The sequence below is a fragment of the Amblyraja radiata genome, chromosome 8 (assembly GCF_010909765.2).
Source record: "Amblyraja radiata isolate CabotCenter1 chromosome 8, sAmbRad1.1.pri, whole genome shotgun sequence".
NCBI classification, from domain to species: Eukaryota; Metazoa; Chordata; class Chondrichthyes; order Rajiformes; family Rajidae; genus Amblyraja; species Amblyraja radiata.
The window spans coordinates 42,908,510-42,925,435 of record NC_045963.1 but is presented as its reverse complement, the minus strand read 5'-3'; the positions used below and the strand labels follow the sequence as shown (position 1 = coordinate 42,925,435).

Sequence of the window (16,926 nt, the reverse complement as noted above, 5' to 3'; positions counted from 1 at the left end):
TGTGGAGCAGAGGGATCCAGGAGTGTAGGTGCACCTGGTGCATTGCTCTTTGAAGATCGAGTCGCAGGTAGATAAGGTTTTCAAAAAGGCTTTTTACACATTGGCCTTTATCAGTCAGAGTATAGAGTGTAGAAGTTGGGAGGTCATGTTGCAGTTGTATAAGATGTTGGTGAGACCGCATTTAGAGTATTGTGTTCAGTTCTGGGCACTATGTTATGGGAAAGATGTTGTCAAGCTGGAAAGGGTACAGAGAAGATTTACAAGGATGTTGCCAAATCTAGAGGGTCTGAGCTATAGGCAGAGGTTGAGTAGGCTGGGACTCTATTCATTGGAGCGCAGGAGGATGAGGGGTGATCTTATAGAGGTGTATAAGATGAGAGGAATAGATCGGGTAGATGCAGAATCTCTTGCCCAGAATAGGTGAATTGAGGACCAGAGGAAATAGGTTTAAGGTGAAGGGGAAAAGATTTAATAGGAATCGAAGGGGTAACTTTTTAACACAAAGGGTGGTGGGTGTATGGAACAAGCTGCCAGAGGAGGTCATTGATGCTGGGACTATCCCAGTGTTTAAGAAACAGTTAGACAGGTACATGGATAGGAAAGGTTTGGAGGGATATAGACCAAACGCAAGCAGATGGGACTAGCCTAGCAGGGACATGTTGGCTGGTGTGGACAAGTTAAGCCGAAGGGCCTGTTTCCATGCTGTATCACTCCTTGACACTAATTTATGGAATCTGTCAGAGATAGATCTTGTGTGGCCCCAGTATAGACAGCGCTTGATAAAGGCAAGAGGGATGCAAATACATCCCCATAATCGATGTGAGACAGTCCTTAAGTAAATGCACATTGAGCATTAATTTTACTTCGTCAATACAGCACAATTATAATTGGGTGCAGTTTTTAGGTTCACAAGCCAATGGACCAAAGCAATAAAAAAGTATTTTAATGGGTAGGAAGGAACTGCAGTTGTTGGTTTACACCAAAGATAAACACAAAATGCTGGAGTAACTCAGCGTGTCAGGCAGCATCTCTGGAGGAAAAGAGTAGGTGATGCATCGGCTCTTCACCTTTCCATGTTTTAGTATTTTAATGGGATTGGAAATCCTTGATCCGCTAAAATAGTCCACTTCAGAAACAACCGTCTGATTTGTGCAGATCTAAATAACATGCTCGCTGCGTCCTTTGTTATAAAGCTTCATACCTTTAACTGTTATATTCTGGCTGTGAACGAGTCCCAATATCTGTGTTCCACCATTTTTATTCTTTCTGCACACACTGGCAGATGGAGGGCAGCCTGTGGGTCCTTCGTGAATGCCTTGACAGAGATTCATGTAATACCTGAAGAATAAAACTAATGTCAACCCGGGCTTGACCTTGAACAGATTCAACTCCAGCTACCATGGCAACCACCCAGAGAGGCGACACCCCAGAGAACAATGCTACCGTAGTTAAATTGCACAAAAGCCAATAGCCTCCAGCAATGGGATTACACTTTAAATACAATTCGTCTCTATGCACAGGAAAATGCTGATGGTAGTTTAAACAAAAAGATAAAGTGCTGGAGTAATTCAATGGGTCAGGCAATATCTCTGGTGAACATGGACAGGCGCCCTTTCGAGTCAGGATCCTTCTTCAGAGGCTGAAGTCTGAAAAATAATAATGACCCGAAACGTCACTCTCCATTCCCTCCACAGATACTACCTGACCCACTGAGTACCTCGAGTATGCGTTTCCTGCTCAAGTTTCCAGCATTGGCTGTTCCTTATATGAAACAAACAAGACTGGAAATCAACTTAAGGATTGATTTCCCAGGGCAGCAAGTGTTACGGGGAGAACACAGAAGAGTGGGGTTAAGGGGGGGAAAGATAGTTCAGCCATGATTGAATGGCGTAGACCAGGTAGGCTTAATGGCCTACTTCTTCTACTCCTATGACTTAAGAACTCCTTCTAAGCTCTGAAGAAGCAGAGGAGAAGCTGACTGCTCCCAAACACACCGCGGGCACCGCAGGAGAGACCAAAGGGAGCTGGCACTTACGTATAATCGCCAGCGGAAAACTTCCATGATCCCGTGAGGGAGGAGAGCATTCGTAAATCGTAGGTCTTGTGACTGTGGAGCACCTTGCACTCCATCCGCTTGGGTGGACAAATGACATTCGTCCTCCATTCAAACGTGGTTGAGCAACCGAGGGTCTCGCTCAGTACCTCAGGCCTCCCCACCTCCACCGCATCTTCACATCGGAAGATGATGGTGGATCTCCGAGTGGCAGTCGCTGAAACCATGTGAATTAAGTCAACTTAACTTCAATGTGCTGAGGCATAAATATTCAGATGAAAAACATTTGTCACGTCCCATTTGTACAGGAAACAGTGGCCAGTGACTGATACATACCATTGCTGCAGAAGTCCCATTGTTTATCCCTGTTATAGTCGCTGGTTGTGGCGCACCACAGAAACCCATCCGTTCTTCCGTCTTTCGTGCACTCACTGTAGGACGATTCGAGAAACAGGAAAGGAAATGTGCACAGCTTTCCACTTTTGGTGACTGCAAAAGAAAGTCAGAATCAAACAGCACGGAAACAGGCCCTTTCACCCAACATCCATGCTGACAAAGATGCCCCATCTAAACTGGTCTCGTATGCCCATAGTAGACAAAATGCTGGAGTAACTCAGCGGGTCAGGCAGCATCTCTGGAGAAATTGGATAAGCAATGTTTCAGGTCGGGACCCTTCATGTATGGCCCATGTCTCTCTAAACCATTCTTATCCATGTACATGTCCTATTTCCTTTTAAATGGCGTTATAGTAGCCTCCATATACCCATCACCCTCTGTGCGGAAAAGGTTCCCATTAAGAGAATGAGGGGTAGAAAGGCAACGTACAACAACCAGTTACCATGCAGATACAATAGATCTTCAATTCTGCATCTCCCTTTTCTCCAGGGGCTTCTTTAAATCCAAACTTACACACTGAGCCCTGGTTAAGCCGCACAACTACACCACCCGACAGCCACGTGGGAATCATCCTTGGTTTATTTTCCTTGCTCAGCACAGGGCACTATACGGTACATTGCAGCCATCATCCTGCCCAAGTTAATTCAGAACCACCCAAAAAAGTTGGGGACTGCTTCATAAAGAAAGGATGCCATTCTCATGCAAAAGGGATTGAAATAAAAATAGTACATTCCTCCTAAACATTTGGCCAATGAATTGATTGAAAGACACAGCATGGAAACAGGCTCTTAACCGGGTCCACACCTATTCACATGAGTTCTGTTATCCCACTTTCTCATCCACTCCTTACACACTTGGGGCAATATACAAAGGCCGATTAACCTACAAACCCGCGTATTTTTGGGATGGAGGAGGAAACCGGAGCACCCAGAGGAAACCCACAGTCACAGGGAGAGTGTGTAAACTCCACCAGAGGTCAAGATCAAACCTGGTCGGTGCAGACTCGGTGGGCTGAAGGGCCCGTTTCCACGCTGTATCACCAAAGTCTAAACAGGCTAAGTTAAAGGGAATTAACAGCTCCCGTCATTACCTTTAGGGCACAGCTCTGTACTCCCGTACCGCAGAATCAGAGACTGGTCCTGGTGGTCGTACTCTAGTGTCATTGCCTTTGGATTGCCAAAAGAAGCGATTTCATTTCCTGACACTAAGCAGACTGTGCTGTCTTTACACTTGTTACCAGGCACATCTTTCACTGCTGCACACACGCCCAGGTGATACATCCCATGTCTAGACTGAACCTGAGGAATCAACAATTCAACATAAAAATGTTATCACCAGGAACTGCAGAAAAAAGACAAAGTGCTGGAGTAACTCAGTGAGTCCGGCAGCATCTCTGGAGAACATTGCTTCCAATTTGCAACTTCTCTGTCTGCAAGCTTAACAATTCGCAACTCTTTATCCTTTTTGCGCTCACGTCCTTATTTTCATCCTGGCCTTTGTTTAACAATCCGCCCATAAACCCCCCCCCCCGGATCATTCACCATAATCCATGCGCGTCCATTGCCCTATTCCACCTGCTTTCTTACCCCTCCCCACCCACCCCCCCCCCACCACCCCCCCGCCTCCCCCCCCCACAACCCCCCCCCCCCTCCCACTTCATGCCCCGTCCCATTGCTCCTCTTTCCTTCTTATTACCCCTACTACCTCCAATGCCCACCCCCTGCCCCCCCCACCGCCCACTTCCTCCCTCACCCACACCCCACCCCACACCCCCCCCCCCCCCCCCCCACACCTGCCCTCTACTGCAGCTGGACATTCCCCGACATGCTTACCAATTTTAACATTGTGCCCTCCTGCACCCAAAGAGACTTGATGCTGCATTGCTTCCCAAATCATATAGACCTGTACATACAGCATAGGAACAGGCCCTTCGGCCCACATTGCGTGTTCCAAACATGCTGTCAAAGTCAAATCTAATCTGCCTGCATATGATCATATCCCTACATTTACCTATCACACGCATTTCTAAAAGTCTCTTAAATGCTACTAATGTATCTGCCTCCACCAGCACCTTCCAGGCACCATCACGCTCTGTGTAAGAAAACGTGCCCCACACATCTCCTTAAACTTTGTTCCTCTCACTCTAAAGCTATGGTCTCTAGTATTTGGTATTTTCAATCTGGGAAAAAGGTTTGGACTATCTCCCTTATCAATGCCTCTTAGAATTTTATATGCTTCTAAACAATTACCTGATAACTTCCTCCTGTCAAAGGAGAGAGATTGAATGTGTAATGCAGCTGTTGCTCGGTTAGTGAACAGCCCGACGTAACCACTGAATCCGGACAAACCAGTGGAGTTGCCCATTCAAACACGTAACTGCAGACTGATTTTCGCATCATTTTTGGGCTTCCCTGGATGGAAGAATACATAGGTCACTAAATGCACTGGTGATTTCAGACAATTACTGGTTACGCCGCCCAGAATGGGAGCCTATATTCAGGGATTGGTCTCCTGCTCGCACGAAGACTGGAAACCGGAGAAGAGGGTGGTGGGAGTCGGCGACGAACGCTGGATAAAGGGCCAGTTGGAATAACCTGGGATCTTATCTTCTGCGTCCTCACGGTCAGCTGCGGGAGGTGCCCCCGGGTCACGAAGGCTGAAGATGGCCGGGCGAGGAGTGACTGTTTGCAGGACAATCTGGATTGATGGCTGCAATGGGCCTTCATGGCCAGCAGCAGCTGGCACTTTGAAAATGGCACCAAAACCTGGCGACTCTTGCATATGGACTCAGTGGGCTGTTTCTATGCATATAGTATGCATACTATACTTGTGTATTGCAATAATCTTACTGATTTGTATGCAAAAATGAATTTCACTGTACCCTGGTACACTTGATAATAAAGAACCATTGACATTAAGGCAGTGCATCCCTTGGGTTAGTACTTACAAAAGGATCAAAACGTTTTTTCAATGCTTAATTTAGGTAATATGCCCTAAATGTAGGTGAGCAAGTTACTCACCAGGTCTACGTCCCTGACGCAGTGAAATATAATGAGGGAGTCGTAAGTCATTTTCTTGTTTGCTCGGCAAGTCGTGTTGCTGGTGAAAGAAACAAAAACCTCCTGCGTCGCCGAATTAATCCGTGGAGGCTCAGAGATATAACCAATCGCCTAAAATTGAATGAAAAAACAAATCAGTGAAACCAATGAAGGTGTTATCATATTTAGGTTAGGTTCTATTGTTGTCATGTGTACAGAGGTTTGGTGAAAATATTTTTTTTGGATGCTACCCAATCAGATAATACTATACATAAATACACTCAAGTCAAATTCAAGTACAATAGAGCAAAGGGGAAGATAGAAAGCAGAATACAGTTCTCAGCATTGTGGCGCATCAGTTCCATAGACAAACTCCAATGTCCACAATGGGGTAGAGGTGAATCGGGCAGGACACTAACTTATGAAAGGGCCGTTCAGAAGCCTAATAACGGAGAGCAAGAAACTATTCCTGTGTCTGGTGGTTCGAGCTTTTAAGCTTCTGTCCCTTTTGCCTGTCAGGAGCAATGGGGAGGAAGAATGAGAAGAAAAAAACCTTGTGCCACGCATCTCCTTTAAACTTTCCCCCCTCACCTTAAAGCTATGACAGCTCCACATTTCCACCCTGGGAAAAAGGTTCGGTCTCTCTGTCCAATCCAGGCCTCTCATAGTTTTGTTTAGTTGTATATGAAGTGGTTAAGGTGTGAGGGGCAGCCATTCATGCATTGATTAGCTCCATACACTCACCTTCCCGAAACACCTGCAAACTTGTTGATACTTGACCAGTTACATTTTATAGAAACTGGATATCTGGATTGCTCATTTAAGAGTGATGATTTGGACAAACGCGAATAGGTAAAGTATAGAAAGAAATTATCCCAGCATGGGAAAATTAGATTCACGTAAGTGGGAAAGGAGGTTGGCATGGACGTGGTGTGCGTCTGTGCTGTCCGACTCTTACGATTGGATCGGCCTCCACTACTTCCCTCACTGCAATCTAGACCCTAACCATTCCCTAAAGAAAACGTTTCTTCCATCAAACCCCTTCACTCCGTATCTCCCAACTCATTGACGGTGATGTCAATGGGAGGATTCAAAGGAAAACCGTTCAGGCTTCTCCATTCTATCCTCTCCCCTCTATTCTCTCCCCCCCCCCCCCCAAACTGAGTATCTCAATATAATGAGGTATACAAAACCGGCCTCAAGATCCACTTTCCCCAAATGCTGCTGCTACCAACTATGAACTTGCATCCAAGGGAATGGTTATCTGCTCAAGAAACTATCATGAATTTGGATAAAAGATCAGTGTTCCCAACTTCCTTCTTTCCCACCCAATAATGGTCTTCTCATCTAATTAAAGGAATTTCTGATAATTACCTACAAATCATGGATTAAATTGGCAATGAGCATTGAATGAATATATGCTAAAAAGGGCAGCCCATTGGTGTAGCTGGTAGGGCAGCTGCCATAGGGCGCCAGAGACCCAGGTTCCATCTTGCCCTTGGGTGTTATGTGTGGAGAAATCTCTATAATACTAAGTCTTCCTATTGCGAGACTCCTGACAGGCACCCGAAAAAGGGACCACATCACCCCGATTCTGGCCTCTCTCCACTGGCTCCCAGTGCTGTTCAGAATCAATTTCAAGCTCCTTCTTTATGTATACAAAGCCCTTAACAGGCTTGCCCCCACCTACATTAAAAATCTGCTTACCCACCATACCACCTCCAGGTTCCTCAGATCGGCCGACTTGAGGTTACTGACCATCCCGCGATCTAGGCATAAGCTCAGGGGCGAACGCGCTTTTGCGGTTGCAGCACCTAGACTATGGAACAGCATCCCTCTTCCCATCAGAACTGCCCCCTCCATCAACTCTTTTAAGTCTAGACTTAAAATCTAGAAATAAGTCTAGACTTAAAACTTATTTCTACTCTCAAGCCTTTCTTGAGGTCCTCTGAGGGAGTGCTGTATGTATGTATTTATGAATGTATTGTTGAGCTATGTATAGCATGTTAGTACCTGCACTAATGTAAAGCATTTTGGCCAACGAGAGTTGTTTTTAAATATGCTATAGAAATAAAATTGACTTGACTTGATGTATTGACTATTGTTTGTGATTGTGACAACCATCTTCCCACAATGTGTCTCTGTGTCAATCTGGTTTTCCTATCTTCTTCCAAACACTAGGCCACAGCCTTCCCATTTTCACACATCCTACTCACATTTTTCCCATGGTGGCGATAAACATCTTCCTGTCACATTTCCACCTATGTTTCCAAAGTTATTAATCGTTGAATTTTTAAAACCAGCCAAAACTGCCTTCTCACGGACAGCTTCCAGTCTTCTCAGTGATGATGTCACAATGCCAATCACAATGGGCTCCCAAGTTGCCGACTGCAATGGCATCACAATGGGACGTTGCCAACGGTAACGAGGTTGCTTCCCCATGATCCTAATGTTTGGCCACAAGGCAGGGAATGGGGAGGGCCAATTGGGGGGGGGAAACTCTCATCGGACCCCGCCACATCCCCCCCCTCCCCAACCGCCCTCCCCTCCTCGGGGTGAACGCCAACGCTGCACCCCCCCCCCCCCCCCGCCGCGTTGAGGGAGTAGATGCGAAAGTGGGATAATGTCAAACTAGCGAAAACAGGTGATTGATATTCGATGGGACTGTTTCCATGCTGCACCTTTTCAATTTAAAAATTGTAGGCTGTATCAGTACAGATCCAAGCAAGGGCATTAAAATGCACAAAATGTAGAAACATGGAACTGCAGATGTCGATTTATATCAAAGATAGACGCAACATGCTAAAGTAACTCAACAGGTCAGGCAGCATCTCTGGACGAAAAAGATGGGTAATGCTTCGGGTCGGGACCATCTAGACTGAATAAGGGGCCCAACCCCAATGCTATCCATCCTTTTTCTCCAGAGATACCACCTAACCCGCTGAGTTACTCCTGCATTCTGTATTTATCTTTTGTTCAAACGCACGTTCAGCTTACCACAGGCGATCCATCCACAGGATCCATACACACGGCAGAGCCAGGGGGGCAAGTAATCCCTGGCAGAGGAATCAGTGGCTGACAAAGGCTGATATAAAAGTCGGGCGAGTCACCTTGATCAGCCAAGTCCTCATCCTCTGCCATATAATACGCACTCTTCTGGAACAGAGGGCTCAAGTCAATGATTGAACTGCCATTCCTCACCGAACATCTCACCTGGCGAGAAAAATCAGGAAGTGCAAGAAAAAGACAAGTTATTTTGTAATAGGAAAGAAAACAAGCATGCCGAGCAGAGATACCAGCACTACTTATATAAACACTAAAAGAAGAGTAACATTTATTTAAGTTAACAATTACAGGAATTAAATGGAAATCCATGAGAATGTTTCTTTAAGTGATAATTATAGATTTTTAAGGTTACAGATTGCGAAGCCTCTGCAAAAACTACCTCGTGTTCACAGGCCAGCCGTGTGTGCCAAGAGAAATAGTGAGTGCATGTCTCATCATCCGAAGCCACCAGGACGGGACTGGTATCCGACCCCGTGCCACAGACGAAGCTAAAGATGCTGCGGTGACGCAGTGCACGGTTGCTGGAGCAGGGGTCACCCCCATTGTATGTCAGCCTCAGAACGTGGTCGATGTACGTCAGCTGGTTGCTGAAGTTGCCCGCGTTGATCGCGCTCTTGCCTTCCGTGATGCACACACCTGCGCAACAAGAATCGTGTCAACAGCAGTGCTCACAAATGCAACGTCAGGTCCTCAAACACACACACCAACAGCTCGTGGGTCCAAATGAAGGGCCCCCGAGAAGTCACCCATCCATGTCTGCAGAGATGCTACCCGACCCATTCAGTTACTCCAGCACTTTGTCTTTTTAAAAAAAATAAACCAACACCTGCTGTTCCTATTATGTACAACAGCTTTTGTTATGGGCATTTGTTTAAAACATGCCGCTACGCTTCAAAGGGTGCTTTAGCGAACTGAAGCAGGCTCCGTTCACACAGACAGTAATGATAATTTCCCCATCAGTCCCAAAATTGAGGAAATTAAGGAAGCTGATCATGGAACATAGTACGACATTAGAACAGGCCCTTTGGCCTATAATGTCCATGCCATGTTACCTAATCTCCTCTGCCTGCATGTGACATACATCACTCCATTCCCTGCGCATTACGTGTATAACAAAATTCATTTTGAATGCAACTATCGCATCTGCCTCCACCACTCCTGGCATTCCAGCTCCCACCACTCTCTAAAAATTAAACTCGTTCTGCCCTTCCACTTTAAATTTTGTCCTTATCACCTTAAAGCCATGGCCTCAAATTTTTGATGTTTCCACCTGGTGGAAAAAGTTTCTCTGTCTACTCTATCTATGCCTCCAATAATTCTGTATTAAGGTCCTCCACTGATATTCCGGCAATTTATGGTTTGTTATCTCCTTTAACCCAGACAAAATTATGAAAGCGCACTTGAAATTCTCCCCAGAGGATCCCCCGAAAATGTGGTGCACAGGCTGGGTGAGGCAGCAGATCTCAATCTCATCAGGACTTCCGCAGCTAATCGGTGGGTCGAATTTGTCCCCAAGGCTGGAACTCCGGCCCGGCCAGAGTCGGCAGATCCGTTCCCACAGCCAACTTCCTCGGCCCGCCAACTTGTTAACCGGTGCCCAGGCTGGCCATGCAAGAAATGCAAGTTTTGTTGTAAATTTAATTTACACATTTGATTTATTTACATTTCTAGCAGTCCATGGTGGTTTAGAGACACAGGTGGAGCATAATTAGTGGGTCAGATGAATATTGTTGTATCTTTATTAGATTAACTCTATTGGCCCAGTGTAGATTGGTTACTCCACTCTAACCAATTGTAGTGCTTTATTAGTAGAAGCTCCACCTACTATACGGTTTAAATTATCAGAACTCAGCTCATACTGACATATTCGAGTGGCATGGAAAACACTATCTTGTTCTCGTTGACTCTTATTCGGGCTGGTTCGAAATTGACCTACTCCAAACCATCACATCCGACGCAGTCATCCAAAAGTTGTCACGCTACTTCTCCGTGCACGGCACCCCTGCACGTTTCCTGTCTGACAATGGCAGTCAGTTCACCAGCCAGTTTTTCAAAAACGTTGCTCAACGATGGGATTTTCGCCATGTCACCAGCAGCCTTGAATTTCCACAGTCCAACAGACTCACAGAACGGGCAGTCCGTAGCACTAAACAATTGATGGAATGCTCACACCTTGCTAAATCTGACATGTACTTGGACCTGCTCAACGTAAGGAACATTGCCCATGACCCAATACTGGGGTCTCCAGCCCAACGCCTGATGTCTCGGCAGACCCGTGCCGCCCTGCCCCGTGCCCCAGCAGCTGCTGCAGCCACAGGTCCGTTCACCTCACGTTGTCCAGAAGCAACTCCAGCTGAAACGCGATGTACAGAAACGATCTTTCAACAAGTATAGCAAACCACTTAAACCCCTCTCCAGTGGGCAAGTTGTTCACCTTCAGACCAACAAGGGCTATGGCCATTTGGGTCACATTCACAACCCTGCCAAGGAGTCGCGCTCCTATCTGGTAAGCGCCGACGGAGGCCTTTACAGACGCAACTATCAACATCTCCTTCCTGTGAAGGAACCACGTCCTGCAGTCTTGTATCCAGAGCTCATGCGTCTGATGTACCATCCTACTGTCAAACTGTCTCCTTCCTCGCGCTCTGCTGCAGAGCACCCACTGACCATGCCCCCTACGACCTCACCACAACGTTCAGCGTCCCGCTCGCCGGCTTTGCCGCCTCTACCCTGCCCCCCCCTCCCCCATCTTGACACACCCCCAATCCTTTCCACTCGTCACTTTAATTTCATGTTTCATGTATTTTGTGTTTTATGACTGTTGGCAGATCAATTTCCCTCCTGGGATAAATACAGTTATATTGTATCGTAAGCTCGAGGAACAACCCTGCCACAAGGAGAGAACAGTGTAGATTCACTGCAAAACTACTGCAATGCAGCAGACTAACTGCCAACGCAAGTTAGTAGAGGTTGTATAATACGTACCAACATTATCACCTGTACACCCAGCGTTCTCCACACGATCGCAAACATTCAGGCGAATTATTTTGCCTCGGATTTTACTGTCATATACAATGTGGCCCTGTCTGGTTCGCAACGAGTTCAGATCATATAGGTGTCCTGGGGTATATAAAAAGACAGCATGGGGAAAACACCTCCAACAGGTAAGTCAGCAGAATGTATTCATGTGCCATTGTTTAGTTAAAATACAAGCAAACATTTGATGACATTAAAAAAAGTCAATAATTTAAAGATATCTACACAAAACATTTGTGTAGAGTAACGTAGAACTGCAAACCTCAAATAAACCATTTTATATATAAAACAAACTGAAGTTCCAGTGCAATGCAAGCTTTAAATAACAGAGATAACATGGCCTGCAAATAATTGGCATAACGCATTCAGAAGGCGGTGGGTATGCGGAACAAGCTGCCCAGAAGGGGTAGTTGAAGCTGGTACTGAAACATTTTAAAGACATTTGGAGAGTTACGTGGATAGGAAAGGTTTAGAGGGATATGGGACAAATACGGGCAGGCTGGACTAGCGTAGATGGGGCATCTTGGTTGGCATGGGCAAGTTGTGGTGAAGAGCTTGTTCAATGTTGTATGACTTTATGACTGCGGGGAAGGGGGACTAGCTTAGGTGGGCACCTTGGTAAGCGTGGATGAGTTGGGCTGAAGGGTCTGTTTCCATTGATATGACTAACTCTAGAGGTCTATTTTAGTCTGTAGCTGGACAAGTACTTCACTGCTCAACCCTTTTTGTCCAAACCTTTGTGGAATCGTATTTACACACCAATCTCTGGTTGGGTATTTAGAAAGGAACGACGAAACGTTTGCTTACCTGTAACGGGATTAGTTACCATGCATTGATTGTGGACGTTCTTGGTCACAGGACAGGCAGTAGCAGTAAACCACAGAAACGTATACTTGCAATCTTCAATGGCAGTGATCAAATATGGCTTTGTGTTCTGCAAAGAAAGTGCCATTTTCACATTTTGTTTCTGAACATTTTGCAATTAAAGTTGATCTGAGAGTTGTCAAACAGCTGACAATAGACATCTGTCTCCAGAACAAGCTTCCAAAAGCCAATTATATTTTGGGGCAAGCCCATCCTCAATGGGCTGAATGGCCTAATTCTGCTCCTGTGTCCTATGGTCTTATCCCCAGGAAAATGCAAAATGCTGGAGGAACTCAGCAGGCCAGGCAGATTTATTGCCATATGTACAGGAACAGAACAATGCAAGTAAGAATTACATTGTTCAGCTTTGGTACATATATGCAATAAAACACTCTTGAAATCGGTAGAGGAAATGGACAGGGGACGTTTCGGGTTGGAACCCTTATTCAGGGTCTCCCCCTCTGTGCACCAGCAGCTGCAGTTCCTTGCGTCTCCAAAGCCCATCCCCAGGTTCAGTTACACGGCCTATGTAAGAAGGAACTACAGATGCGGGTTTAAACCGAAGATAGACACAAAAAGCTGGAGTAGCTCAGCAGGACAGGCAGCATCTCTGGAGGCAAAGAATGGGTCTGAAGAAGGGTCTCAACCCGAAAAGTCACCCATTCATTCTCTCCAGCTGCCTGTCCCGCTGAGTTACTCCAGCTTTTTGTGTCTATCTTCAGTTACACGGCCTTCTGTGCATGGCCTTCTGTACTGGCAAGAATTCAACCAAGCAAATTCAATTGCTTTCTCACGTGCCTTGGAGGCTGAAGGGAGACCTGATAGAAGTATAAAAAGTTGAGAGGCATAGACCGGGCAGACAGTCAGAACCTTTTTCCCCAGGGAAGAAATGTCAAAAGTCTAGTGAGCATAGTTATAAGGCACGAGGGCCAAAGTTTGTGCATGAATGAAAAAAAATAAAGACAGAAAGTGGCGGGTGTGTGGAGCACGCCGTCAGGGACGGTGGTGGAGGCGGTGGACATAAGTGACATTTAAGAGGTTTTTAGATAGGCTCACAGATTTACATGGAATGGAGGGGTATGGATCATGTACAGGGAGGTAACAATGGATAGGTGACATTTCAGGTCGAGACCTTTCTTCAGAGTGGAAGTAGCATTTTTTTTGTATTAACCAGCATCTGTAGTTCCTTGTTTCTATATCTTGGCATTGTCGGCACATACATTGTGGACTAAATGGTCTATACTATGTTCCCAAACAGTATAATGTGTTTCCTACACAAGTTCAAGTTGCGTTACATAAGTAGAATTAGGTCGTTCAGCTCATCAAGTCTACTCCGCCATCAATTCTATCATGGCTGATCTATCTTTCCCTCTCAACTCCATTCTCCTGCGTTCTCTCCATAACACCTGACACTTGTACTAATCATGGATTTAACACATCTTAATTTCTATTTAATGACAACAAAATCCCTGCTCCCAAAATGAGACTTACGATTGCGTTCTTATCACATTTGAAGCGTATGGTTGTGGTTTTATTGCGAATCCCATCAGGACATTGGTCCCCATTGTCGTACTGTAGGACAAGCAGACCGGACTGCTCCCACCTCGGCCCACCAGCCACCTCCCCCAGACTGGTGAACTTGCTGCCAACCTTCAGGCAGGCAGCTGCTTGCAGGGGACAGTCCCATCCGCCTACAAACATAAAACATGTTTCATTAACGTCTGAGAAGCAACCTGCATCCGTTCCCCCCTCCCAATATCCATCAATGAACAACCAACACAAGGCTGGGTCAAAAAAGCAGAACGGTGGAAGAATGCAACAGATTAAGTAGCATTTGTGGAAGCAAAAAAAAGACTTTTAGATAGGCTTTTTATGCAGGGAAGGAGGGATGTGAGACCATAGATCGTAAGGCATAAGAGCAGGATTAGACCATTCAGCCCATCGAGTATGCTCCACCATTCCATCACGGTTGATCTATTTTTCCCTCTCAACCCCATTCTCCTGGCTTCTTCCCGTAATTTTTAACACCTTTCCTAATCAAGAACCTATCATTCTCCTCTTTTAAATTAGTCAATTACTTGGCCTCCCCCATTGTCTGTTGCAATGAATTCCAGATTCACCACCCTCTCCTGTCCTCTCTGGTCCTAGACTCTCCCACTAGTGGAAACATCCTCTCTACATCCACTCTAGAGGCCTTTCATTTCTCAGTAGATTTCAACGAGGTCCTCGTCTCATCCTTCTAAACTCCAGCAAGTGAAGGCACAGAGCAATCAAACGCTCCTCATATGTTAACCCAATCATTTCCATGATGCAGGCAGATAAGATTTGGTTTTGGAATCATGGTCAGCTTAGACATTGTGAGCCAAAGGATCCTGTTCCTGCGCTGCACTGTTCCATGCCGACCTAGATCGAAATCAGGTCAGAGAGGGGAAGAAAACATCCTCAAAGTGGGCACACCTTCAAAATAATTTGTAGTACAACTGTAGCATTAAGATGATGTCTTTATACAACAGAAGGCAGCCCTTTTAGCACCTTCAAAGAATGGTTTTACATTGGCCGATCAAGCCTCATCTGTGTACTCACCATTCTGTGGAACCAGTGACTTGCAGACATTGATGTAGTACGTCTGCACAATGCCTGCATGCTGCTCCATCTCCCAGTTCTCTTGGGACTGTGATAAAGAAGAGAGGTCATAGGAACTCCCATCGCTGCCCCTGAAAGAGATGTACATATTAAGTCGCCTTGCATAGGTTGACAGCATGTTGGGGCAGTTTTGCCTCCAACTACAGAGAAATCCACTGGTCCCAGCCCAGAGCTCCCTGAAAGTGGCAAAGCAAGTAGACTGTTACTGCATGGACGTTGGCTATTATTGCATCTGCTTCTAACTTCTTATAAACACTGCATTCTACAAAACCTTGTAAATTCTCAATTCACCTCCAGTTCTTTTGCGAGAAGGATGCAGGGACTTCAGAGAGGGGGCAGATGAGGTTTATCAGAAAGTTGCCTGGATTAGAAGGTCTTGGTTGGACAAACTTGGACTAGAAGCCATAGGTTTAAGGCGAGGGGGACAAAGTTTAAAGGAGATATGCAGAGCAAGTTTTGTTTTCGTCCACAGAGGACGGCGGGGCATGGATCGTGCTCCTGGGTTGCTGGTGGAGGCAGATACGACAGTGGTGTTTAAGAGGCTTTTAGATAGGCACGTATAGAGGAAATTATGGGATGTGGATCACATACAGGCAGGTGAGATTAGTTTATCTGAGCATCATCTTCGGCATCATTGTGGGTTAAAGGGCCTGTTCCCGTGATGTACTGTTTAAGCTCTACGCACAGAGTTCTGACAAAAGACCTTTGACCTGAAACATTAACTGTTTCTCATCGATATATGCTGACCTGCTGAGTATTTATAGCATTTGCTGTTGTTATTTTAGATTTCCAGCATCTGCAGTTTTTGGCTCAAGAAATGCACTGGAAATTACTTTGAAATATTGCCAGCGGAGTTCTCCAGTAAAGGAGAGCTCCTCCTCCACAACAATGCACACTGGTAGATGCGGTGCTCTGAATCTACGTCCACAATCACTGGGTTTGACAGCCCAGGCAGGAGAGTATCACTGAAGCCCACTGCAGCTTGAACAAGTAAATGGCAGTAGCTCCAGCGTTCAACAGTCGCATCAGAGCTACAATCACTTCAAAAAAGTTGTGACATCATGATGCATCTGTACAAGTCATTGGCGAGACCACACTTGAAGTACTATGTGCAGCCCTGCTACAGGGATGTCACTAAGTTGGAAAGAATGCAGAAGATATTACCTGAGCTTGAGGGCTTTTGGGGAGAGGTTGGATTGGCTGGGATTTTTTTCTTTGGGGCATTGGGGGCTGAAGGGTATTGAGGTGTATGAGATCATTTTCGGAGGGGGCGCTGCTCTGGCAGCAGCCATGTCATGCAGCTCGTCAGTTTTTCAACCTTTTTTTAATTTTTTTAGTATGTTTTAAAGTCTGTATTTAATGTTTCTTTGTGTGTTTTGTGTGGGGGGTGGTGTGGGGGGGTAAGGGGGGAACCGCTTTGGTCGCCTCCTCCACGGAGAGGCGACTTTTTCCAGGTCGCCTCCCCCGTGGCCTAACATCAAGGATCGACGCGGCCTTTCCCGGAGACGCGCCCGGGGCTTCAGCGGCGGGCGCAGCGTGGACTCTCGGCGTGGAGCGGGTGAGCCCTCGCTGGAGGGGAGCGCTCCGTTTCGCTGGCCCGGGGCAGCCGGCAGCCTGAAGCCGCGGTCTGCAGAGCTCCAGCTGGTGCGGCGTCTACAGCCCGGGATCTCACGTTGGGGACCCGGGGGAAGAAGAAGCCATCACTGCCGGCCCGCGGCCGCCTTCTACCGCGGGGCCGGCATGGACTTACCATCACCCCTGGAGGGGAGCTTCGACCGCCGGCCCTGCAGTCTATGGTGCTTCTGGCTGCAGCGGGGACTTAAATCTTGA

At 46.4% G+C, this 16,926-nt stretch overlaps 1 protein-coding gene across 1 annotated transcript in view; it reads right to left on the bottom strand.

Annotated features, from left to right (window-relative positions):
- igf2r (insulin like growth factor 2 receptor) overlaps positions 1–16,926 on the bottom strand; it is a 113,532-nt gene that overhangs the window by 12,448 nt on the left and 84,158 nt on the right. Inside the window, exons 30-41 of the mRNA XM_033025705.1 lie at positions 15,037–15,167; positions 13,945–14,144; positions 12,397–12,523; positions 11,539–11,673; positions 8,933–9,189; positions 8,485–8,700; positions 5,470–5,619; positions 4,699–4,860; positions 3,540–3,747; positions 2,390–2,542; positions 2,036–2,270; positions 1,202–1,338 (exon numbers count right to left, since the gene is read on the bottom strand). Coding sequence (XP_032881596.1) covers positions 1,202–1,338; positions 2,036–2,270; positions 2,390–2,542; positions 3,540–3,747; positions 4,699–4,860; positions 5,470–5,619; positions 8,485–8,700; positions 8,933–9,189; positions 11,539–11,673; positions 12,397–12,523; positions 13,945–14,144; positions 15,037–15,167 — 2,111 coding nt within the window. The remainder of the gene's footprint in view (positions 1–1,201; positions 1,339–2,035; positions 2,271–2,389; positions 2,543–3,539; positions 3,748–4,698; positions 4,861–5,469; positions 5,620–8,484; positions 8,701–8,932; positions 9,190–11,538; positions 11,674–12,396; positions 12,524–13,944; positions 14,145–15,036; positions 15,168–16,926) is intronic.